General features: G+C 45.2%; 2 protein-coding genes across 4 annotated transcripts; one reads left to right on the top strand and one right to left on the bottom strand.

Moving 5' to 3' along the window:
- Nucleotides 1-111: 111 nt before the first annotated feature.
- On the top strand, nt 112-15104 carry RIBC1 (RIB43A domain with coiled-coils 1). 3 transcript variants are annotated; one of them, XM_019438427.2, is made up of 7 exons: nt 118-286; nt 7909-8022; nt 9358-9439; nt 9643-9987; nt 13824-13942; nt 14382-14776; nt 14878-15104. In XM_019438427.2, the coding sequence occupies exons 2-7, from the start codon at nt 7909-7911 to the stop codon at nt 14957-14959; spliced, it is 1137 nt and encodes a 378-aa protein (XP_019293972.2). In that variant the 5' UTR covers nt 118-286; the 3' UTR covers nt 14960-15104. The 3 variants fall into 3 exon arrangements, with proteins under 3 accessions (XP_019293974.2, XP_019293973.2, XP_019293972.2); XM_019438428.2 differs by lacking the exon at nt 14382-14776 and having other exon boundaries at nt 115-286; XM_019438429.2 differs by lacking the exons at nt 9643-9987; nt 14878-15104 and having other exon boundaries at nt 112-286; nt 14382-14780.
- A 141-nt stretch (nt 15105-15245) lies between these two features.
- HSD17B10 (hydroxysteroid 17-beta dehydrogenase 10) lies at nt 15246-17784 on the bottom strand. The gene is made up of 6 exons (XM_019438430.2): nt 17667-17784; nt 17182-17346; nt 16422-16586; nt 16181-16309; nt 15991-16099; nt 15246-15579 (listed from the first exon to the last, which is right to left on the bottom strand). The coding sequence occupies exons 1-6, from the start codon at nt 17691-17693 to the stop codon at nt 15389-15391; spliced, it is 786 nt and encodes a 261-aa protein (XP_019293975.1). The 5' UTR covers nt 17694-17784; the 3' UTR covers nt 15246-15388.
- Between the last annotated feature and the right edge of the window lie 7629 nt (nt 17785-25413).

The raw sequence follows: 25413 nt of genomic DNA, 5'->3' as shown, positions 1-25413 counted from the left end.
AGGCCTAACGGGATTTCCGGCTTCCGGCGCAAGCGGAACCAGGGGCGTGGTGTGGAAGTTTTGTTGATCCGTTGCCAGGGCGCGAGCTTACCACGGACGTTTGGGTCCCGCCCCCCTTTCTTGTGGCGTGGCAACGCCAACCACTGACACAGCCTACCAAACCGCAGAGGAGGCGGTTACGCAGGACTCTGCGGCTTTTGGGATCCGAGGAAGCAGGCAGGACCAGAGCCCAAGCTTACTGAGACAGAAGTCACAGCAGGGTTATGCCCTCCAGGGCAAGAGGAAGGTGGGAGCTTGGCAGTGGCTTTAGCCTCGCCGGCTGGAAGGCTCAAACAAGAACAGGGTCAGGAATTGGAAGGACCTCGAGGAGCGAGGGCTGTATGGGAAGGAGGGGCCAGTGGGATGATTCGGTGTTAGGTGAGCTCAGACCATGCTGATGGTGAAGTAGAGTTGGAAGTTCCACTAGGAATAAGGGTAGGAATGGGTTGGGATGGGAGGGGGAGGGAGTGTGAAGGGAGAGGAGAGTACTCTGGAGCGGCAGGCTATGGGCTAGGGAAAGCTACTGCCACAGGTACTGCCTCTGTCTCCCGCCTCCCACCTGTGTTTCCAAGCAGAATTCAGAGACTGATGCTGTAACCCAAGAATAGTCTTGGACCCGAGCCACTTATTGGCTACTTGAACACAGATCCAACCTGGGAGCTTCAAAATTGACACTCCTTGCTAAGAAAAATATTTTATGTGAACTCCCTGGAGTCAGGGTTCCTGAGCCAGTGCTCTCCATCTCTATTCTCTTCCTTTCCCCCCATTTTATCTATCTCTCTTCATGCTTCATCCCCATCCCATTTCCTCCTCTCCATCCTCCTCTGCCCCCTCCCTCGCTTTCCTTCTTTCCCTTCTCTTGCTCTCTGTCCTCCATTCCTATTAGTAATAGGTTGCCCTTCTTCCCCTTTCCTTTTCTCCCTCCCCCTCCATTCCCCATATTTTCTATCCTTCTTCATACTTTCATCCCCCTATCACCTTATACTTGCTCATTACCAGATCATGGCTGGGACAACGAAGTGGCTCAGTGGGTTAAGCATGTGACTTTTGATTTTGGCTGGAGTCATGATCTCACAGTTGGTGGGATCGAGCCTGGCATGTGGAGCCTACTTGGGATTCTCTCTCTCTCCCTCTCTCTCTCTCCCTCCCCCACTCACACTCTCTCTCTCTCAAAAAACAAAACAAAACAAAAAAACAAAAACACAAGGTCATGGCCTTAGCAGTCCAAGAAGCTTAAAATATCTACCAAATCTTCCCGTTTAATGACCTTACATTGTGGTGACAGATGGAATGAATAGGCTGGGGTTGGTGCTTAGGCTTAGACATGGAAAAGGTCTGGTTGTTGCCATAGCCATTCCTGAAACCATTTTAAAAATGATGTCTGGAGGCTGGGAAGAGTCTAAAAGTTCTAGGACAAGTCCAGGAAAGTGAGAAAGCTTGGTTTATGGAATCTAGTAGAGTAATCGTAAATGAATTCAACTGGGAGAAACAATCACAATCAGGCTGAGGGGACAGAATGACCAAAGGACAGCAATCTCATATAATTGACAGGAACTAATGTTCCATTTTAGAAAGATGAGATGGAACTTGGAAAAAAATCTAATTGGATCCCTACCTCTCACACCATATATAAAGTGCAATTCCAAATGGATTAAAAACTTAAATGAGAAAGGCAAAATTCTAGACATTTTAGAACATATAACAGGATATCTTTATGACCTCAGGGGATTTCTTGAATGATGAAAACTTCTAAGTTTAAAGGAAAAGATTTGTGAATTGGACTACATTTAAATTCATCCAAATTACAACATAAAGAAAATGAAAAAGTGGGTAAGTGCACACAAAAAGCTTCTGGGGTATTGATTATGTTTTATTTTCTGGCTTCTGCAGGGGATCCACAGGTATTCATTTTGTTGTTGTGCTTCATAACTTACATGTATGTTAACCAGATTCCTTTGTATGTATCAATTGTTACCATAAAAGTAAAGTGAGGGAGCACCTGGCTGACTCTGTTAGCAGAGCATGTGACTCTTGATCTCTGGGTCATGAGTTCAGGCCACACATTGGGCATAGAGCTTTTTAAAAAATAAATATTATTAGTTTTTTAATGTTTATTTATTTTTGAGAGAGAGCGTGAGCAGGGGAGGGCAGAGAGAGAGGAGGACACAGAATCCAAAGCAGGCTCCAGGCTGTCCTGAGCTGTCTGCACAGAGCCTGACATGGGGCTCTAATTCACAAACTGTGAGATCATGACCTGAGCCAAAGTCAGACACTTAACCAACTAAGCCATCCAGCTGCCCCTAAAAATAAATATTATTTTAAAAAATCTGGGGCGCCTGGGTGGCTCAATCAGTTGAACATCCAACTTTTGATTTTAGCTCAGATCATGATCCCAGGGGTGTGGGTTTGAGCCCCACGTTGGGATCTGCACTGAGTGTGGAGCCTGCTTAAGATTCTCTGTCTCTCTCTCTCCCTCTGCCCCTCCCTCCTGCTTGTGCTCTCTCTCTCTCTCTCTAAAATGGAAAAAATAAAATAATAAAAAATAATAAAGTGAAAAAACAAGCCACAGATTGGAGGTGTTTGTCACATTTAGGCTAATAAATGATTAGTGTGTAGAATACATAACTCCTAAAATTAATAAGAAAAGGACAAGCAACTTGATTTTTTTTAAATGAACAAAAGTGAGCACTTCACAGAGGAGTATTCAAAAATGGCCAAAATACATGAAAAGATGTGCAACCTCATTAGCAATAATGATAATATCAATAAAAATTGATAATTATAATTTTATGTTAACAAATTGGCAAAAATTAAAAAGTCTGCAATACCAAGTATTCCTGAGGATGTGGGGTGACTAGAGTTTTTATACACTATAGTGAAAGTGTAAATTGGTACAGTCTCCTTGGAAAACAACTTGTAAAGTTAAATACATTTATGCCCTATGATCAGCCCTTGCACTCTGAGGTATATGCTAGAGAAATTTTTCCACCTGTATATAGGTTTCTTTTAATCTACAGATTCCTCCTTTTTTTCCCTTGCAATTAAAAATAAATAAACTGGGTTGTTTGTGCTGCAGAGTCCTAGTCTCTCCTAAACTCACTTCAGTCAGGTCGTCATCCCCACAACCCCACCAAAAATGTTTTTGTTAAGGTCATCAACAATCCTCGTGTTATTAAACCGGTCAGTTCTCAGTCCTCATCTTAACATAACATCAGTTGCTCACTCCTTCCTGAAGTCTTCTCAGATACCACACTTCTGGTTTTCCTCCCACCTCACCAGACACTCCTCCTCAGCCTCAAGTGCTGACTCCTCCACTCCCCATCTCCCCTGGGGCATCTAAACTTACTGCCCTAGAGTAAGATCTCTTATAGCCTCATAGCTTTAAATTCCTGGGGTGCCTGGGTGGCTCAGCTCAGGTCATGATCTCCCAGTTCATGCGTTCATGAGTTCAAGCCCCACATTGGGCTCTCTGCTGTCAGCATAAAGCCCACTTTGGATTCTCTGTCCCCCTCTCTATGCCCCTCCCTGTTCACTCTCTCTCTTTCTCAAAAGTAAATAAACATGAAATTCCTTTGTATTAGGATACACTAACTTTTGCTGAGGTTACAAACAACCCCAAAATCTCAGCAGCTTAAAATAACAAGGATTTCTCACTCATGCATCTTGTCTGATTTGAGTTGGCTACATCTCTGCTCTATGTCATCATTCCAGGACCAATGCTGAAGGAGCAGCTCTTACCCGGGACATTGCCAGACTCCTAGCAGAGACTGAAGAGGAAAACGTGGCAATCACATAATAGCTCTTAGTTCTATTTGGAAATAACACACGCCAATTCTCCCATTGCAAAGGGCAAAGCCAATCACATGGCTAACCTTGAGGGCAATGAGATGTATAAGCCTTCTATAGGGAGAAGCACCAGATCTTTTGGAACAATAATGAAATCCACCATACCATCTGTACGCTATCAATGGATATCTAATAGACTTCTCAAACTCAACACTTCCAAACATGATCTCTTGATCCTCCTCCCCATTCCACTGTTCTCCCACACAGACTATTCAGTTGATAACAACTCTATCCCTCTGATTGCCTTAGCTCAAATCCTTGAAATCATTCTTGATACTGCTCTCATACTGCACATCTAATCTATCAGAAGTCCTGTTGGCTCTGCCTTCAAAATCTATCCAGAATCTGGGGTGCCTGGGTGGCTCAGTTGAACATCTGACTTCGACTCAGGTCATGATCTCACAGCTTGTGAGTTCAAGCCCCACATCGGGCTTGCTGCTGTCAGCACAGAGTCCACTTGGGTCCTCTGTCCCCCTCTGTCTCTTCCCTTCCCCCACTCATATTCATTCTCTCTCTCTCTCTCTCTCTCAAAAATAAATAAAAACATTTTTAAAATACATGCATATATTCAGAATCTGACCACTTCTCACTATCCTTGCTGCTCCTGACCTGATGTGATTCACCATCATCTTTTGCCTGGATGGCTGCAATAGCCTTCTGTCTGGCCTCCCTGCTTCTAGCCTTGCCTCTGGTCCCCTTAGTCTGTTCACACAACATCCAGAAGTGAATCTTTAAAAAGCAGAGGCTGAACACATCATTCCCACTGCTCAAAATCCTCCAATGGCTGCCCATTTCTCTAAGAGTAAAAGCCACAGCGTTTAACAATGTTCTGCAAAGTCCTACAGGCTCTGCACACACCCCACATTATCTCTCTAATAGCATTTCCTACCTACGTCTCCTCCACCCACCTGCCTCCCTGCTGTTCCCCTGAATGTGTGCCTTTTGCATCCTCCTTAAGGGCTTTGCACTTGTTCCCTCTGCCTGAGTGCTCTTCTCCTAGATATCAGCATAGGTGACTCCCTCACCTTCAAGTATTTGCTCAAATATTACCTGTTCAATTATGCCTCCCCTGGCTTCAACATTTAAAATTGTAACACTCCCCATTTCCTTGGCACTTCCAGTTCCCTTTATTCTGCTCTATATTTTTTCCCAGAGGACTTATCATCTTACAAACTATTTAATGTGCTGTTGATTGTCTGTGCCCCCCCAAAAGCAACCTCCACAGACTCAGATTCTTGTCAGTTTTGTTCTTTGATGTCTCCCAAATGCTTACAGGAGTGTCTTGACAGTAGGCACTCCCCAAAGATTTGTTAAATGATAGAATGAACGTGAGTGAACACGGGAAGATGAAGAATGCACACTGCATGATACGTTATAAAGTTCTTAAATGAGAATATTTCAAAATATTGTCCAGGGAGTCGTATACACACACAGTATATTAATGCCCATTAGTAAGTGAATGTCAACATTTGCACAGTAGTTACCTCTTAGGGTAAGGATGAGGGAGAAGAGACATAAGATACTTCAATAGTATTGATCATGTTCTATTTCTTTTTTTTTTAATTTTTTAATGTTTATTTTTGAGAGAGACAGAGTGTGAGTGGGGAAGGGGCAGAGAGAGGGAGACACAGGATCTGAAACTGGCTCCAGGCTCTGAGCTGTCAGCACAGAGCCCAATGCGGGGCTCAAACTTGGGAACGGCGAGATCATGACCTAGGCTGAAGTTGGACACTTAACCGACTGAGGTACCCAGGTGCCCTAATCATGTTCTATTTCTTAAGTTGGGGTGTTGGTTCATGGGTCTCTTTTGTCATGCCTCCTAACTTGTAAATGGGTTATATATATATATTCTCCTGTATGTGTCAAATATTTCAACCACAAAATTAAAAAAAAAAAAAAAAAGACCAGAACTAGCTCTAGGAGGAGTTGAGGAATGGTATTCTAAACAAAGAAACACCATGTACAAAGGCCTTGAGGTGGGAATGGTTGTTGCGTTGGAGGACTTGATAGGAGGCCAGTGTGCCTGGAAGACTGTAAGTGAGGGAGGCTGTGACGTGGGATGAATTGGAGAGGTGTGCAGGAGCCGGATCTTGAAACTCGTGGTTAGGCATTTGGATCTGATGCTAAGTGCAGTGGGAAGCCATTGGATTGTAAGCAGGTGAGAGACATGATCAGATTCATGTTTGCAAAAGTGTATTTGGCTGTGGTTTTGGCCAGCTCACAATGCCAAAAGTGAGCTTCCCAAAATATGAAAGAACACAGGTGAATTTAAGCCTTCTAGCCTGTCACTTGACTAGAGAATAAGTAGCAAATAAAGAGGAAAAAGTGGTGCCATTTACTGAAATAGGGAAAACTGAATAGAGCATAATACAAATAGAGGAGACTTGTAAATGAGTTTGAGAATTGGAAAGGTGAGCAGGGGTCAGATCATGAAGACTTATAAATCTGGCAAAGAGGGTTACATTTTATCTTGTAAACACTGGGGAGCCATTTGCTTTAAAGCTGCTTTTAAAGTTGTTGTTTTTTAAGATCTTTTATTTTTAAGTGATCTCTACACCCAACATGAGGCTTGAACTTACAACCCTGAGATCAAGATTCACATGTTCCACTGACTGAGTCAGCCAGGCACTCTATTGCTTTTAAGGTTTTTTTTTTTTTTTACTTTCTATCATTTATTTTTTATAATTTACATCCAAGTTAGTTGGCACATGGTACAACAAAGATTTCAGGAGTAGATTCCTTAAGCCCCTTATCCATTTAGCCCATCCCCCCTCCCACAACCCCTCCGGCAACCCTATGTTCTCTATATTTAAGAGTCTCTTATGTTTTGTCCCCCTCCCTGTTTTTATGTTATTTTTGCTTCCCTTCCCTTATGTTCATGTTTTGTATCTTAAAGTCCTCATATGAGTGAAGTCATATGATATTTGTCTTTCTCTGACTAATTTCACTTAGTATAATACCCTCTAGCTCCATCCATGTAGTTGCAAACGGCAAGATTTCATTCTTTCTGATTGCTGAGTAATACTCCATTGTATATGTATACCACATCTCCTTTATTCATTCATCCATCGATGGACATTTGAGCTCTTTCCATACTTTGGATATTGTTGATAGTGCTGCTATAAACATTGGGGTGCATGTGTCCCTTCAAAACAGCATACCTGCATCCCTTAGATAAATACCTAGTAGTGCAATTGCTGGGTCGTAGGGTAGTTCTATTTTTAATTTTTTGAGGAACCTCCATATTGTTTTCCAGAGTGGCTGCACCAGTTTGCATTCCCACCAGCAGTGCATCCTCACCAACATCTGTTGTTGCCTGAGTTAATGTTAGCCTGTCTGACCGCCATGAGGTGGTATCTCAGTGTGATTTTGATTTGTGTTTCCCAGATGATGAGTGATGTTGAGCATTTTTTCATGTGTCGGTTAGCTATCTGGATGTCTTCTTTGGAGAAGTGTCTATTCATGTCTTTTGCCCATTTCTTCATTGGATTATTTGTGTTTTGGGTGTTGAGTTTGGTAAGTTCTCTATAAATTTTGGATACTAACCCTTTATCTGATATGTAGTTTGCAAATATCTTCTCCCATTCTTTCGGTTGCCTTTTCATTTTGCTGATTGTTTCCTTTGCTGTGCAGAAGCTTTTTAATTTGATGAGGTCCCAATAGTTCATTTTTGCTTTGGTTTCCCTTGGCTTTTAAAGGTTTTAAGCTGAGGTGCAATGGTCAGATTTGCTTTCAGAAAGGTCACTCTGGTAACTAGCGGAGACAGAGAAGTAGAGAGGGTAACACTGGAGCAAGGGAGACCACTGAGGCTCCTGGGAATATTGTCTGGCACCCAATTGTGAGGCATGAGTTAGGGTGGTGACAACAGAGATGTAGGACACATATATGAAGTATACCAGTAGGTAAAATCAGTAGGAATCAATAAGTGGTCAGACACTGTAGGGAGAAAGGAATGGGGGTTAGGGATGTAGTCAAGGGTGATGGTTAGCACTGATTAGCCATTCCACCCCACCCTTGCTCCAGATGAATAAGATAAACCTGCCAGATCCGAAGGAGGTGGCAGCCATTGAGGCTAGAAAAAATCAAGAAAAACAGCGACAGAGCCGATTCGTCAATGTGCGGACCCGGGTCATGGGGGTGAGTGGGAAATGGGGACTTTCTTGGGACCAGGAGTAACATCACTCCTGCACCTGGAGCTGAACGTAGCAGTGTCTGTTACAGCCCTCCTTGATTTGAGCAGGCCATCGGGTTGGAAAGGAAGGAGAATGGAGAGAAGGCATCCCCTCCCAGGTGTGGGAAGGAAGAGGGCTGGGGGTACAGGGGAAGAGACTGGGGGAAGAGGAGCAGTGACAGCTGACTCTCCTCCAGTCAGCTCTGGGCTGAGTGGCCTGGTTCTCGAGAGACAGGCAACATGGAGCCAAAAGAAGTCTAAAGAATATTTGGTATTGTATATGCCTAAATGCTGTCTGGAAGGCCACGTAAGAAACTGTTAACTAGGCTGAGAGAGATGGGAGGGACTTACTCTTCACTAAACTATATTCCCTTTTGCACTATCTTGAAATGTTCTAAATGAATTATAATCAAAATAAAGAGAAAATATTGACAGTTTAAGAAAAAATAAATTGCTAAGTAGGTGGATAGATGGGGGTATGCAGCATGGTATTCTGGAAAAGACCTTATACCTATGCTCAAGGCCAGGTCTGCTGTTTACTAGATGCATGGCTTTAAATGAGTCGCCTATCTTCTCTGAGCTCCAGGCTCCTTGGTAAAATGAAGCTAAATAAAGGAAGTGTGAAAGTGAATATTAACATATGGTGATGGCTCTGGAAACCAGAGGTATAGTGCCTGACATAAGTAAGTAGTTGGCTGAGAGATGTGTGGTGTGATTGAGATCCAGTTGGCAAGCTTTTCCTCAGGGTCTGCTCTGTGCCAAGCGCTGGGTTGGGCAGAAGGGTACAAAACTGACTAAGGCCCGGTCTCCACCCTGAATGGGCTCACAGTCTGGTGGAGGAGATCATCAAGAGAGGCAAACTTCAATATAATGTGGACAATGGGTCCTAGATTCTATGGTAGTAAGGAATGCCTAAGGAATTAGGAAGGTGAAGCCTGGGCTGATCTTGAAGGATGAATAGGAGTTTGGGTAAAAAGAGGAAGAAAGAGTTCCAAGTGGAGGGAGCGGCTGGAGCAAAGGCTATTTGTTCAGAACAACCTAAGATGTACAGGGAAACATAAGCACAGAGCTCTTGAGGGTGGGGTGGGTGAAAAAGGTACTGAGATAAGGCTGGAGAAGGAGGCAGAAGCTAGACCACTGAGGGGCTTACAAGCCATGCTCAGATAATAGAATATTATCCAGTAGGTATTGGGAGTCTATTGGAGGATTCTGAAGCAGGTAAATTCTTAGCAGTTTGTGTTAGAGCATCCAAGGCCCGCTGCTGTTCCCCTACCCTGATCTACCTCTTTTCTTGGGATCAGATGGATGTCAAAGCCCTCGACAGCCAGGTGGAAGAGCGAAAGCTTCGAGAGGCAACAGAGCAGAGCAAGGAGGCAGCTTATGGTAAAAACTCAAGGCAAAGGGCAAGCCAAGAAGGCTAGTATAAGGGCTTGAGTGGGCTGAGGTAGGGCCGTACTGCCTTGGGGTGGGGCCTGAGGCCTGGGGTGTGGTGGGACAAACCCGATGGGCCTTGGGAGCAGAGGCCATGCTGAGTGGGCTCTGTCTCTGCCTTGGGGCTTTTCCATGTTCCTTCCCACCACTCCCAGCTACTTACCAGAAGCAGTATGATATGGTAGCCCAGATGCTAGAGAAGGAAGAGGCAGAACGGACACGTCGGCTGGCCAAGAAAGTCCAGGAATTTCGAGAGCAAAAGCAGCAGGTCAAGAACAAGCAGGAAATTGACTTTTGGGATCCTAGCCGACAGTGGATGGAGTATCCAGCCTATCTCAGGGACAGCGAATCCTGCTATGGTCCATCCAGCCTGCAGTACTTTGCAAGGGAGGACCTGGAGAAGGCCACATGCCTGAAAATGCAGCAGGAGCAGTTCAGGCAAAGCCTGGAGAAGCAGCTGAAGGAGCGACAACAAGTCAGGGTTGATAAGAAGTATTCAGGTAGGCAGCCGGAGCCCTCCAGCTTTATTGTAGGGATACAATATATAACATATAACATACAAAATATGTGTTCATCAACGTTATGTTATTGGTAAGGTCAACAGCAGCAGTAGGCTATTAGTAGTTAAGTTTTGGGGGAGTCAAAAGTTATATGTGGATTTTTGACTGTGGGGGGCATTGGTGCACCTAAGCCCTGCGTTGTTCAAGGGTCAACTCTATAATGTGGTTAAGATAGTTGCTAGGGAGAAAAATAAAGCACAAAAGGGGGATATGAGGACTTTGGGAGAGGGGTGCACAGTTGCAATTTTAAGTAAGGAAAACCTCACTGAGGTGATGTTTGAATACAGATCCGAAGATGAGGAAGTGAGAAATGCAAACATCTGAGGGAAGAGCTGTCCAGGTAGAAGAAATAGTACAAAGGCCCGGAGGCAGGAGAGAGGGTGTCTGGAATGTTTGAAGAATGGCAGTGGGGCCAGAGTAGCTGAAGTAGACCCATTGAGGGGAAAAGTGATAGAAAACAAGTTCAGAGAGATGGAAGGGGCCAGATCCAGAGGGCCTTATGGGGCATGGTGGGGACTTTGGCTTTTACTGAGTGAGGTAGGAGCCATGGGAGGGTTTTGTGCATTGGAGTCACGTGATTTGTATTTTAGCCGTAAAATTTTGCCAGCCATTGTGGAGACTAGGTTAGAGGGAAAGACTAGAGGCAAGGAGATTAGCTAGAATGCTGTTGCAGCCAAGAGGAGGTGGCCAACAGGCAGCCATGTAGCTATATGATTCTGAGGTGGCATATAGCCAGCCAGCCTGGGGTGCAGGGAGAGATCTGGAGGTCCAAGGTGGGGAAAGCTGTGCAGATGAGCAGGATGCTAAGCCTGAATGGAGCCTGGGAAAGGGTGAGCAAATGGTACACTCTGTGAGGACAAAGGTCAGAGCTGTCTTATTAACCACTACAACCCCAGTGACTTACACACTACACTACCTGGTACATGGTAGATGCTCAGTAAATGTATCTTGAGTGAATGAAGGAGCCCATAACAAAGGGATCAGGGAGGTAGGGTAAAAGATACATCAAATAATAAAAAGAGCTAACCTGTATTGAGCACTTACTGTATACCACTCTAAGTTTGCTACCATATATTAACTCAGGTAATCCTGACGACCAGTCCATGAGGCAAGTCCTAGTATTATCCCCATTTTCAGTGGAGGAAACTGAAGAACAGAGATGTTAAATAACTTGCCCAAAGTCATACAGCTAATGGTGATGGACGCAGGAAGTAAACTTGGGCAAGCTGGCTCCAGAGCCCAACCATGTCTTGACCATGACACCATGCTTGCCTTCTCTCAGTTGCCACGAGAAGTGGTCTCAGAGGTCAAGGGAGGAGTTTCAGAGAGGGAGTCATCAATAATGTCAAAGGCCCTGGAGAAGTTCAGATAGGAACAGAAACCTGTCTACTGTATTTGGAAATTGGGAGTATTTGGTGATTTTTGTCAGAGCGCTGCAGTGGTGCCATGGGGCCCAGCTACCCTGTGGCAGCAGGCAAGTGTATGAGAAGGCAGAGCTAGGCAACAGGGACAGCAGAATACCAAGGGAGAGTCCACACAGTGTAATGGAAGGAGCATGGGCTGATTTCTCGAGAGACTTGGATTCAAATCCTGACCGACTACTTGCTGTGCAACCTTGGGCATTTTGCTTCACCTCTGGACCTTAGTGTCCTCACCTGAAAAATGGTGCTGATCCTTTCCTCTCTGGGTTGTTGTGAAGAGTGAAATGAAACCATGTACCTCTATCCATCCTCCCCACTCCACCCTTGCCATCCTCCAGCATCTGAAGTCTGTGTCCCTGTGCCTCTTCAAAGCCAAGCCTTAAGCCTATGTTCTGGACCCCATTATCCCTGTGCCTCCCTCTACCTGCCCCCAGGCTGTGGTCTCTCAGATATCCCCTGCACTGTGTTTTCAACATTTCCCCTTTCACTGGTCCCTCCTGTGCCTGCTGTAAACATGCTTATGTCTAACCCATCTTAAAAAAAAAAAAAAGCCTCCCTCCACCCTGTGATTCCTCTAGATGCTGTGAGCTAGCTCTTGTTCTTTACAGCCGTACTTTTTGAAAAATCTGCTTCTGCTTGCTGTTTTTTCTTCCTTTCCAGTCACACCTCAACCCCAAGATCTCCTTTCTCCCCCACACAAATGCACTGACCCTGCTCTTGCTAAATCGCCAATGTGTTTGTGTTATTAAGTACAAGAGGTTCTGTTTAGTCTTTCCTCTTTGGACCTTTCTTGCTACACTTGACTCTAATCACATGCTTCTTGAGGCTCTTTTCCTTGGCTTCTGTAATAGTACATTCTGCTCTTAGGTCTCTGACCATTTCTTCAGTATCTGCCTTTTGTGGGCTCCTCTTCCTTTACTCCTTCCTTGTTGAGGCTTGGTCTCTGGCACACTGCTTTCCCTACCCTGCATACTTACCTCAGGTGCCCTCGGCCCTCATTCTGGTTTGAGCTACCATGTCACCACCTCTGTGCTGTGGACTCTCTACCTGCAGAATCAGATCTGCAGATGCCTGTTGACCACCTTCAACTTAGCTTCCTAAACAGAATTCCCTAGTCTGCTCTTCATTCTCTTTTATTTCCAGTGGTGGCCACACCATATGTCCAGTCATCCAAGCCAGGACCCTGGGAAGCATCCAAATCTTTCCCCTCCCTTACTCTCTCATGCAATCAATCGTGTACTGCTAATGTAGCCTCCTATATATTTGGCCTGGCTTGAGCCCTCCAAGATGGCTTCTCTACCTCTATTGTCTCCCACCAGCCTGACTATATTCTATACCAGCCTGGAAGGAGGTTTCTAAAATACACAGCTGTGTCCCCGCCCCAACCCCTTGCTTAAAATCCTTCCATGTTCCCCACTACCTTCAGGGCAAGTTTCTGGCTCTTAGTCTGGCCCCTGCAAAGCTCTCTAGCCACTTGCATTTTATGCTCCAGCAAGAGCACACTATTTGTAGTTTAAGGTAGAGAACATACTTTTTCTTGGTTTCCTTCATTCATTTGACAAATATTTATTGAGCACCTACTATGTACCAGGCTCTGATCTAGGTGCTGGGCATGGTAGTGAATAAAACAGACAAAATCTCTGCCCTCCCAAAGGTTACTTCCTAGTGAGGAGAGAGATAGGCAATAAACAAAATAAGTTAAATGTAGAGTATATTGAATGGTGGCAAATGGTAGGGAGAAGAATAAATCGGGGAAGGGGGATAAATGTTGGGCACAGGAAGGTTGCAATTTTAGGTAGGAGAGACAGGGAAGGCCTCACTGAGGTGGCAATATTTGAGCAAAGACCTGGGGTGAGCAACAGAACATGAGCCAAGAGTAACATCTATTGCAAATCCCTGGGGCAGTAGTGCCTGGCATGTTCTAGAAACAGCAATGAGGCTGGTGTGACTGGACTAAAACACGGCCTGGAATGCCCTTTGCTCTTTCTTTCTATATGCAATGCACATTTCAAAGATCACCTCCTCCTGGAAGCCTTCCTCTCACCCACCACCCAAAGCTCTCATGATGCCCTGTATACATTTCTATCGTTGCCCTTATCAAAATGCGGTATGATGATCTATGTTTGATCCATCTCCCTGTATCTTTCAAGTAGGCACTTGAGAAATCCTTCGTTGCTGCTATTTTGGCTATCCCTAGCCCCAAAGAGTAACTCCTCCACATCCCTACAATTAGGACATTCCCCTCCCAAACATACATATACACATATCCACCGAGCTTGTTGAACAAATAGCTGAATGAGTGAACCAGCAATGGGGCAGACCAGTATAGTGCCCTGGCCATATTTATCTGTGTAGATCTGCTCGATGACCAGCTGCGCCTAGCCATGGATACACGGGCCGCCCAGCTGGCCAAGCTGGAGGAGTCCTGTCACGTGGCCATGATGACTGCCATGGCCAACGCCAACAAAGCCCAGGTACAGCCTGAGCCATTCAGTGTACTGGGCTCTCCTGAACCCCTTGAACAAAGTCCTGGAGAACCTTAGCCGTATCTTTGCCCACATAAACTTTCTTGAATCAACACCAGCCCTCTCATCTAGCTGAGGATGTCCCCTTTCACCTAAGGGCCCTCTTAGGGCAGAAGATGCTCTTCCCCACATCCAGACTCAGGATGACCTGAAAATGGAACACCACCCTCCCTTCCCCAGCCTCTCAGTCTAAAGGTTTCCAGAGAACACGGAAGTTCCCTGTCATCCCACCGCCGTCCCCCCCCCCCATATTAGGTCAAAGGTCAGGCAGTATCTGTTCCTTTTCTCCCAGAGATAGAGGAGAGTAGGGTCATGTCTTCCCCTCCCCTGTGACTGAGGGTTCCCCGATGTTGGGTACCCAAATGCTCATATTTTGGGGCCCCACCAGGCAGCTGAGATGGCTCGGTGGCAGCACCATGAGCAACGCCATGAACAGCAGGCTAACCTCAAGGAGATCCAGAAACAGGTCACAAGTAACCTACCGACTGAGAACCCCCAGACTACCCAAAACCCTGTGGCTCCCCACCGGGTCCCACCCCATTGTTGGAAGGGCATGACTCCAGAGCAGCGTGCTGCCATCAAGAAAGCCCAAAAGGTGCAACACCATGAAAAGGAGGCACAGCGCCGGGCTGAACGAGCATTGGATGCCAAAAGGGAAAGTCAGACCTTGAGCTTGGCCCAGGCAGCACTGCAGCTAGAAGAGCAAAAGAGGGAACTCTGTGCTGTATTTCAAAGGGGGCTGGGCTCCTTCAATCAGCAGCTGGCTACGGAGCAAAAAGCTCAGTGAGTTCTAGGGGGTGGCAACATGAATGCCAAGGGAGGGATGAGAAGGGTCAGGGAGAGAGGGAAGCTCATCAGCTGAGGCCTCTGCACTTCCTTCACAGGCAGAATTATCTGAATTCGATAATCTACACCAATCAACCTACAGCCCAATATCACCTGCAGTTCAATACCAGCAGCCGCTGAGCTCAGGATGGTCATCTCTTCTCCCTCATCAAGCTCACAAAAGCTTGGAGTCAGAGATGAAAATGCTGAAGGCCTCCTCCACCAATCCATCCCCCCAATATCCCTACCTTTGACCCTAGTTAATAAAGTTATTCACTAAAATCAAGGCCATGTGTTGTAACAGGACACAAAAGGTATGAGGTACTGCCTTTCCCACCCACCCCTGGGCTTGAAGGATCTGACCCTGTCACTAATTCACCTTTCTTCCCCATGCCAGTTTACCCAGCACACAGCGTTACCCACTCCCTGTGAGAAACAGAGGCTTTATTAGGCACAGAGTGTGACTGCTGGGCAGTTACAAGATGGCTACTGGACTTCCTCTCAAGCTGCAGTACAGTACTCCAGGGGAAGGAGGGGCAGAAGAACAGGTGTTTTCTGTGCTCTCTCCTTTCAAGGCTGCATGCGGATGGCCCCATCTAGCCGGATGACCTCTCCGTTGATGAATGGGTTTTCGATGATGGCTTGTACCAGATGAGCATACTCAGCAGGGTCACCCAGGCGGCTGGGGAAGGGCACCTGGCTGGCCAAGAAGTTGCGCACTTTTTCTGGGAGGCTGGTCAGCAGTGGGGTACCAAATAGGCCTAGACAAGACAGTCAGAGTCAGAGTCCTACCCTTCCTTTTTTTTTTCAATGTTTATTTATTTGAGAGAGAGACAGAGAGCACATGCTCAAGTTGGGGAGGGGGAAAGAGAGAAGAAGAGAGAGAGAGAATCCCAAGCAGGTTCTGTGCTGTCAGCACAGAGTCTAATGCGGGGCTCGATTTCACCAACCTGAGCCAAAATCAAAAGTCGAATGCTTAACCAACTGAGTACCCAGGTGCCTTTGCCCTTCCTTTCATATTTACTCATTCCCTCCTCACCTTAGCCCCAACTATGTACTTATGATGCCCAGAAATGGAAGACTATTGCTGCTTAGCTGGTAGACACCTTCCCCTCTCAATTGCCCATGAATCCTACCCAATCCCAGGTGTGGCAGGGAGGGAATATATCTACCTGGAGCAATGGTCATCACTCGGATGCCCATGGGAGCCAGATCCCGAGCAATGGGCAGTGTCATGCCCACTATGCCCCCCTTGGAAGCAGAGTATGCAGCTTGTCCAACCTGGAGAAGGAGTAGAGGTCAGAGGTGGAAGAGCCCTAACAAGTCACCAAGGACACACAAGCCTTGTCCCTGCCCACACACCTGGCCCTCAAAGGCAGCCACGCTGGCAGTGTTGATGATGACCCCGCGTTGGCCTCCCTGATCTGGTTCATTCTGGCCCATCTCACCAGCCACCAGGCGGATCACATTGAAGGTGCCCATGAGATTCACCTGGAAGACCAGTAGAAACATGGTGTAGGACCTTTTGTCCCCTAAAAGCTATGGGGGCACCCACAGTCAAATATCTCTTACTTGTACCCCTGGAGAACCTCCAAGGCCTTACATTAAGAACTCGCTGGAAGTCCTCCAAAGTATGGGCCTGATTCTTCTTTAAGTTGTATGTCTTCATAGCCACTGCAATGCCTGCACAGTTGACTGCCACATCCACACGGCCAAACTTTTCTCTTGCTAGAGTCAGGGCTGCCTGCACGTCCTTCTCTGAGGTCACCTTCAAAGGGAGAAGTGGAGAAAAGTATACATCTCCCAGCACATACACTCACCACTAAACCTGGAGGAGGAGGGAGCAGGTCCAGTCTTTGAGTGACAACAGGATTCTGTAATCAAGGGAGAGGCCAAAAGAAAACTCAAGAGTGGGGCAAAGGTGAAAATGTTAGGTAGTATAGAGCAGTGTTCAAAACATTTTTCAAATCTATACCCTCTTTTGATAAATTCACATACCCCTGGAGATTTCGGTGGATCAGAGCAGCTTTGAGAATTAGTGATATGAAGATAGCTAGCTTCACTTTCTGTAGTTTCACTAAAAGTTTTTCAACTTTGTAAATATAAAACTACAGAGCACAATATGCATTTTCAAACTGTACATACCAACTCCAGGAGATTCTGATATGTCCAATCTCCATCCCCACTGCCGTGGATCCGGGCTTTGTACATTCCTTATTGCAAATGCTCCCACAGTGCTTGACAGAGAGCTTAGGCCAAAAGGGGCAAGGAGATGGGTCCACTGTCCACATGGATAGCACCCTTATGGAAGGGGACCCCACCAGTTCCCAGGCCTATTTCAGTGACCTCATGTACACACTTACGTCAGCTGGGGCAAAGACGCAACTCTTCCCTAACTTCTTGGCTTGGACCTCCCCATCGGAGTTAGGCAGGTCCAGAAGCACAGCAGTGGCCCCTTGCCCCACCAGTCGCTCTGCCGTGGCCAGACCCAGACCAGAGGCTCCTCCGGTTATTAGAGCAACTAGGCCCTGTGAAGGATATGGTCAAATGGCTATGCTGTGCAGACCACCCCCACTCCTGCAAGGGAGACTCCTGGTCACGCCTGCGGTGTAACCCAGGTGTGTTTCCTCTCCTTACTGATGGGACCTTTTGGTGGTGTCTCATCCCCAGACAGCCCACACACATGCAGCGGAGAGTTGACCTTCACCTCCCAAGCCCAACTGCCGCATTACCAGGCCTAGATAAGGGTGACCCTTTCTCCCAGCACCGATCTCTACCCCCTAGTTCCACGACCGCGCGGTCCCAGCTGGCGCAGCGGGACAGCCAGCAGGAGCGAACGCACCACTACCTTCACAGCCCGACATGCCGCAGCCATCTTGCCCTGGCCTCTCCACGAGCCTGGCCATGAGGCAGACCCTGATTGGCCGAGGCGGAGGGATGGGGCGGGGCCGGCGAAGGGACGGGCCAATGCGCAAGACTCCGGGGCGTGGTGTCGGCTGTTTTTGTCCCTGCGCACAGCGCGAAGCCAAGGCCAGGTGCCTCCGGAGTTTCTTCACCTAGATAAAGAATCCAATAGCAGCAGCACAATGCCATCACACCTGCCGCACTACTTACTCCCTAGCTAGTCTTTGAGCAGGCGGCCAGCTCCGCGGGGAGTAGGCGGACAGGAGATTGAGAGTATTCCTTACTCAGAAAAAGCCTTCATTCAAGCATACACATATGAGAGTTTCTCATATGCCAGGCTCTGTGCGGGTCACTGGGGATACCCAAAGGAATATTAAAAGGTTCATGCCTTCCAGAAGGACACAGTTCAGTTCGGGAAAGATAATTACAGTACAGACACAGACAAAGGGACAGAGAACAAAGTTCTGAGACATAAACATGGATATGCAAAGATGTAGATTCTGAGAGCCACCAGAGAGAAATATGTTAAGAGACTGAGAAGAACAGAGATGCCAGATTGGATCACAAAGATATGGATGTAAAAAGCCACTAAGAGAGGGAAGTCAAACTCACTTTTCGTAGATGACATGATACTCTACGTGGAAAACGTGAAAGACTCCACCAAAAAACTGCTAGAACTGATACACGAATTCAGCAAAGTCGCAGGATATAAAAATCAATGTACAGAAATCGAGTGTATTTGTATACAATAATAATGAAGTATTAGAAAGAGATATCAAGGAATCAATCCCATTTACAACTGCACCAGAACCCATAAGATACCTAAAAATAAACCTAACCAAAGAGGTAAAAGATTTGTATGCTGAAAACTTATGAAAGAAATCGAAGAAGACACAATGAAATGGAAAAACATTCCATGCTCATGGATCGGAAGAACAAATATTGTTAAAATGTTGATATTACCCAAAGCATTCAATGCACATTCAATGCACATTCAATGCGCATTCAATGCAATCCCTATCAAAATAACACCAGCATTCTTCACAGAGCTAGAACAAACAATCCTAAAATTTGTATGGAACCATAAGAGATCCCAAATAGCCCAAGTAATGTTGAAAAAAGAAAACCAAAGCTGGAGGCATCCCAATTCTGGACTTTAAGATTACAAAGCTGTAATCATCAAGACAGTATGGTATTGGCACAAAAAACAGACACATAGATTAATGGAATAGAACAGAGAATCCATAAATGGACCCACAGATATATGGCCAACTAATCTTCAACAAAGCAGGAAAGAATATCTAATGGAAAAAAGACAGTCTCTTTGGCAAATGATGCTGGGAAAACTGGACAGCGAAATGTAGAAGAATGAAACTGGACCACTTTCTTACACCATACACAAAAACAAATTCAAAGTGGTTGAAAGACCCAAACGTGAGACAGGAAACCATCAAAATCCTACAGGAGAAAACAGGCAGAAATCTCTTCGACCTTGGCCACAGCAACTTCTTATTAGACATGTCTCCAGAGGCAAGGGAAATAAAAGCAAAATGAACTACTGGGACCTCGTCAAGATAAAAAGCTTCTGCACAGCAAAGGAAACAATCAACAAAACTAAAGGCAACTGACAGAATGAGAGAAGATATTTTTAAATGACATATCTGATAAAGGGTTAATATCCAAAATCTATAAAGAACTTACCAAATTCAACACCCTACCAACAAATAATCTGGTAAAGAAATGGGCAGAAGACATGAATAGACACTTCTACAAAGACATCCAAATAACTTACAGACACATGAAAAGATGCTCAACTGTTGGAGAACAAGAAGCCAGAGGCACCATAAGAATGTCCTGAAGGAAAGGGACAGAGCAGCAAGGAACTGAAAGCAGTTTCATTCCCAGGACGGAAAGCCACCGGGACTGCACGTTCTCTCCAGAAGGACATCATACAGACACCAGGCCTAGGATAAGAATGTTTTGTCTGGCGCCAGATGTACTCATGACCCAGTATGCAATACACTGCAGGTGCATGACCTGTCAAGATGCCAAATACTATGTTGTATGTGCTTGCACATACAATTTGCAAAAATAAAAGAGGCTTGAGCCAAGTGAGCGATTCTTTGGCTCCTGGAGAGTCTTAGCCCCCTGCTTTGTAATTCTCTCATCACCGCACCTTTAGGCCCTGTCTCTCTACACTCAGCATCATTCATCATCAGGGGAATACAAATCAAAACCACAAAATCACACCTGTCAGAATGGCAGAAATTAACAATTCAAGAAACAATAGGTGTTGGTGAGGATACAGAGAAAGGGGAACACTTTTGCCCTGTTGATGGGAATGCAAAATGGTGCAACCACTCTGGAAAACAGTATGGAGGTTCCTCAAAAAATTAAATATAGAACCACCCTATGACTCAAGAACTGCACTACTCAGTATTTATCCAAAGGATACAAAAGTGCTGATTCAAAGGAGCCCATGCACCCCAATGTTTATAGCAGCACTATCAATAATAGCCAAGTCATGGAAGGAGTCCAAATGTCCATCAACTGATGAATGGATAAAGAAGATATGATGTGTATATATATATATATATATATATATATATATATATATATATATATACAATGGAATTCTACTCAGTGATGAAAAAAAATGAAATCTCGCCATTTGCTACAACATGGATGGAACTAACTAGAGGGTATTATGCTAAGCGAAGTAAGTCAGTCAGAGAAAGACATGTCATATGATTTCACTCATATATGGAATTTGAGAAACCCAACAGATGAACATAGGGGAAGGGAAGGAAAAATAGGATAAAAACACAGAGAGAGGAAAACCATAAGAGACTCTTAAATACAGAGAACAAACTGAGGGCTGCTGTAGGGGAGGTGGGGGGGGGATGGGTTAAATGGGTGATGGGCATTAAGGAGGGCACTTGTTGGGATAAGCACTGGGTGTCATATGTAAGAGGTGAATCACTGGGATCTACTCCTGAAGCCAAGACTATACTGTATGTTAACTAATTTGAATTTAAATTAAAAGAAAAATAAGAGACAGGGAAGCTGGGAGACAGACATTCTGAGACAGTTGTTGAAAAGTAGAAACTCTGAGAGGCATAAACAGAAGCAAAAACATCTTTCATCAGTTCAGCCTTGGCTACTGTCCTCTAGCTGTGTCAAACCTATTTTAAATCCAAAAGCCCAGATCACACATTGCTGACTGGAACTCAACCAGACACTGCCATTAAAAATTTTTTTATTACATTTATTTATTTTTGAGAGGCAGATAGAGACAGAGTGCAAGCGGGGGAGGGGCAGAGAGGGAGACGCAGAATCCGAAGCAGGCTCCAGGCTCTGAGCTGTCAACACCGAGCCTGACGCAGGGCTCAAACCCACGAACCGCAAGATCATGACCTGAGCCGATGTTGGACGCTTAACTGACTGAGCCACCCAGGTGGCCCAGACACTGTCATTTTAGACCAGGTCTTTGGTCATCCTAGAACATCTTTCAACCAGCATCCCAATTCAAATCTTGAACCCACCTAATCTACCTAATCTGACTTCCTTTCATACTTCTCCCCAAACCAAGGTCTTCAGGCCATAAATCCTAGTCTACATTTTCAGTCCCATTTGGCTTTATGTTTCCTCTACCTAAAGTATCTCCCCACATGCTTTCCCACCCAGGAAGACTTCCCTCTAGGCCTCCTAGTTGTTGACAATCACCACACTCATGGACACTACACCATATTCATCAAAGGATTTAGTACCAGATTCACCATCTTTCTGACTACATGAAGTCTGCCCAGCAATTTATAGCACTCTTCACGGGGTCCAATATGCTCCAGCCACAGTGGCCTCTTTGTGTTCATCTTTGCGTTAGCTGTTCCCTCTGTTTGGAATTCTCTCTCCGTGAAATTTGCATGACTGCCTTTTTCTTCTTCCTTTTTCATCATGTAGAACTAAGCTTAAATGTCACCTCCTCCCCCTGATCATTCAAGCTGTGGACACCTAGTTACTATCCCATCGTGTTGGAGAAAGTCATTGAGGATGTGACCACTGGTTGACCTGAGAGTTGGAGCCAGGCAATGGGTATCTTTTCACCCCTTCCCTTGTCTTTGGAATGTATACTCTGCCCAATGTTCCCATGGCTGGAGCCATTTCAGGGACATAGCCTTGAGAGAATAAGGTATTGTTGAGACTATCTACACTGAATACATGGTTGAACCTAGTTAAAGCCTCTCTATACATTTTTAAGATTCTGGTGGGTGGATGCAGATATCTACTTGTCTTTCAGCTAAGACAAGCCTTGTATGTAAGTTCCCTTGCTTATTAAATCTGCTATCTACCAATCTGGAGTGGTTTGCCTCTTTCTTTGGTCTCTCCATGCCCTTTTCGTACAGGGACCATTTTGTGAACCAACACATTGCATATTTGAATTATCTGCATAGCCCTTACAGGTCTGTAATCTTTTTTCTAATCTTGGGACCAGATGTGTTTTGGAATTCATATTTTTTCAATTTTAGAAAAGAAGACATATTTTATATAACATAATTCTGTATACTGCATATAGTCTATTCTATATAACTACTGAGAAAGGTCTAGGGCATCACATAATTAAAATTTAATATTTCTAGAGTGAAAAGTATGAACAAGAACACTAAGTGTGAATCAAGACTATAGATAGCTTCATATCACTTCAGGTCAGGTTTTGTCACCTGATGGGTTTGAGCTCCAAAGTATGAAAAAAAACCTTGTGCTTTTCAGAACTTTTGGGGTTATGGAATTGTGCCTAAAGGCACTTGAGCCTTGTCTAATTTTCAAAAATTTTTAAATGTTTATTTAATTTTGAGAGGGAGAGACAGAGAGAGCATGAGTTGGGAAGAGGCAGAGAGAGAGGGAGACCCAGAATCCAAAGCAGGCTCCAGGCTCTGAGCTGTCAGCACAGAGCCTGACGTGGGGCTCGAACCCACGAACTGCGAGATCATGACCTAAGCCAAAGTCAGCCACTTAACCAACTGAACCACCCAGGTGCCCTGAGCTTTGTCTAATTTATGTATGAGAGTGTGTGTGTGTGTGTGTGCGTGCGCATGTGTGTGTGTGTGCGCGCGCGCGTGTGTGTGTGTGTGTGTGTGTGTGTATGTGTGTGTGTGTGTGGTGTGGTTCTCTCCCTGCTGGAAGGTAAGCCCCATGGCCGCAGGATTTTGTCCTGCTGGTTCACTTCTTGGCTACCCAATCCCAAGAAAACTGCCGGCATGTACTAGACACACGATAAAAATGAATGAATGAATGAATCAGTTGGTCAATCAATCAATCAATCAATCTTGGGAGAATTTGGGGGCCCAGTTTCATGATTCCTTCATCTGCTTAACTGCAAGGACCTTTACCTCCTTTTGACTTTAACCACTTCTGCCTAGGTCACATTATTAACCTTGCCAAGCCCTGGAATGACTCTCCCACTTCCCCAGCATCTACACACCACCATCTCTCACTCTGACCATGTTCTCCCGGTCATGTTGACTCTCCTTCCACCACTTCTTTTATCTCCTTGAACCCTGTTATTCTGTGGGCCTCCCCATTTCCTTCCAGCCTAGTAGCCTCTTCCTACTTTTCTTCTGGCCAGCGTAGACCCTCACTCATTCCTCTTCTTTTTTAAAATTTTTTAAAATGGTTGTTCATTTTTTAGAGAAAAACAGAGAGCATAAGCAGGTCAGGGCAGAGAGAGAGGGAGACAGAGAATCTGAAGCAGGCTCCAGACTCCAAGCTGTCAGCAGAGCCTGATGTGGGCTCGAACCCACTAACCTTGAGATCATGACCTGTGCCGAACACAGACGCTTAACTGAGTCACCCAGGCACCCCTCCTCTTCTCTCTTTAAACAGTCTTGCTGGCACCCTCAACCTATTTGCCCCTTGGCATTCTACTAATTCAACTTCTTGACTTTTCAGCACAGACTCTGAAGCCAGAAGGCCTGGGTTTGAATCTCAATTCCATCCTTAATAGCTGAATGACCTTGAGCAAGTTACTTAACTGTTGTGCCTCAGTCTCCTCTTCCATAAAATGGGTATAATCAGGGGTGCCTGGGTGGCCCAATCGGTCAAGCGTCCAACTCTTGATTTCGGCTCAGGTCATGATCTCATGGTTTGTGAGTTCGAGTCCCACATCAGGCTCTCTGCTGTAAGCGAGGAGCCCACTTCATATCCTCTGCTTCCCATTCTCTCTGCCCTTCCTCTGCTCACACACTCTCTCTCTCAAAAATAAATTTAAAAAACATCAAAAAATGGGTATAATCAAAGCACCTACCTTGTAGGGTTGTTAGGAGTAAGTGAGTGAACTATTATATAAGAAAAAAAGTACTCAGTACCTGGCCTTTAGCAAGAGCTATGTAAATGTTAGCTATTGTTACTCTTCAGAGCAGTGTCTCTTAGCCTTTTTTATGCTGTGAAAACTTCTGGCAGTCTGGTGAAGTCTAAGGAATCCCTTCTCAGAATAATGAATGTATTAGATAGGATATAAATAGGATTACAAAAGAAATACAATTACCAAAATAATAAGAAATATATCTGTAGTGTGGTAATATATGTGCTTCTTTATACATTAAATCCCAAGCTCTATCAACAGGTCTTATGACTACCATGGTTTCAAAATAGTGATGTTATTTTGAGAGATCTGTAACAACCCTGATATGCTATGAAAATCTGATTTCTATTAGTAACAGAGCCACGGGTACTGCTAATACTACTGTAGTTTGTTATCCACATCCCCTAGAAGGACATAGTAACTTGTGTTGGTAATAGTGAAAATAAAGATGCAATTTCCCCCCTATCCAAGTCCATGGGCTGCTTGAGTTCTCCCTATAGTCTCCAAAGGGGCTGTGGACCCTGGATTAAGAACTCCTCTTTTTAGAGCAAATGGAGGCCATTAAGTGAACATTTCCTCTCTTGTCATCTCCAACATTGTCTCTACCCACACTATCCTTTCCTTGGATCTCAGAGAAGAGAGGTCCTGTTTGGGGCTTGCCCTTCCCACTGGGCTCAGGAATTTGTGCCATTGAGCATTCTCTCTTTATTGTTCACACCTGTGTCTCAAGGTCATTAGAAAACAGGGAACTGAGCAAACTTGATTTTTGCACACAACAGATAATCATGAGTTTGGTTGTATGAGGTTGAGAAGTGAGGGAAGGGCATGTCAGGGACACCAGAACCAGCAACATCCAGCATTACCTCACAATCCCCAGGGGGTATTAGCCATACCAGGAGATGAGAGAAAAACAAAGACAATCTTCACTCCTGGGAGATAAAAACCACAAAATAACCTGTTTAAGCCTTTCAGGTGCTTTCCATTACCCCGTCAATGACAGAGCTGCATTGGCTCCAGCTGGCTCTGAGCTGGCATTGACAAATATAAAGGACCCCAAATGATGAGCGTGGGGAGCATCCAAATGTGTGCCTGTAACTCCTGAGTAAGTTGGGGCACAATTTGAATGAATGGCTTAAATTCTGAAAGCATGTGTGCAACATGGGAATGTGGCCAGCATCTGAGACCATGCTGAGGATTCATGCTGGCTGAGTGTTTACCATTTGAATAAATAACACTGATGTCTGAATGAATCTGTGTGATGCCAGCCTAAGTTCATCATGACTTTACCATCACTCAAATCAATGGCCATTGTTTAGCCTTTTTTAAAGTTTAT

The sequence above is a fragment of the Panthera pardus genome, unplaced genomic scaffold (assembly GCF_024362965.1).
Source record: "Panthera pardus isolate Hobbes unplaced genomic scaffold, ASM2436296v1 HiC_scaffold_27, whole genome shotgun sequence".
NCBI lineage: Eukaryota > Metazoa > Chordata > Mammalia > Carnivora > Felidae > Panthera > Panthera pardus.
The sequence above is the reverse complement of the archived record's forward strand: the minus strand, read 5'-3'. Positions and strand labels throughout refer to the sequence as shown.

What these genes read in the sequence shown, in the direction of transcription:
- RIBC1 (XM_019438427.2), top strand. Translation starts at nt 7,909, where the DNA reads ATGAATAAGATAAACCTGCCAGATCCGAAGGAGGTGGCAGCCATTGAG. An exon ending in TGCGGACCCGGGTCATGGGG is followed by an intron (nt 8,023 to 9,357) that starts GTGAGTGGGAAA and finishes TCTTGGGATCAG; the next exon opens with ATGGATGTCAAAGCCCTCGA. An exon ending in GGTTGATAAGAAGTATTCAG is followed by an intron (nt 9,988 to 13,823) that starts GTAGGCAGCCGG and finishes TTATCTGTGTAG; the next exon opens with ATCTGCTCGATGACCAGCTG.
- HSD17B10 (XM_019438430.2), bottom strand. Translation starts at nt 17,693, where the DNA reads ATGGCTGCGGCATGTCGGGCTGTGAAG. An exon ending in GCGTCTTTGCCCCAGCTGAC is followed by an intron (nt 16,587 to 17,181) that starts GTAAGTGTGTAC and finishes CTCCCTTTGAAG; the next exon opens with GTGACCTCAGAGAAGGACGT. An exon ending in ACTTCCAGCGAGTTCTTAAT is followed by an intron (nt 16,310 to 16,421) that starts GTAAGGCCTTGG and finishes CTGGTCTTCCAG; the next exon opens with GTGAATCTCATGGGCACCTT.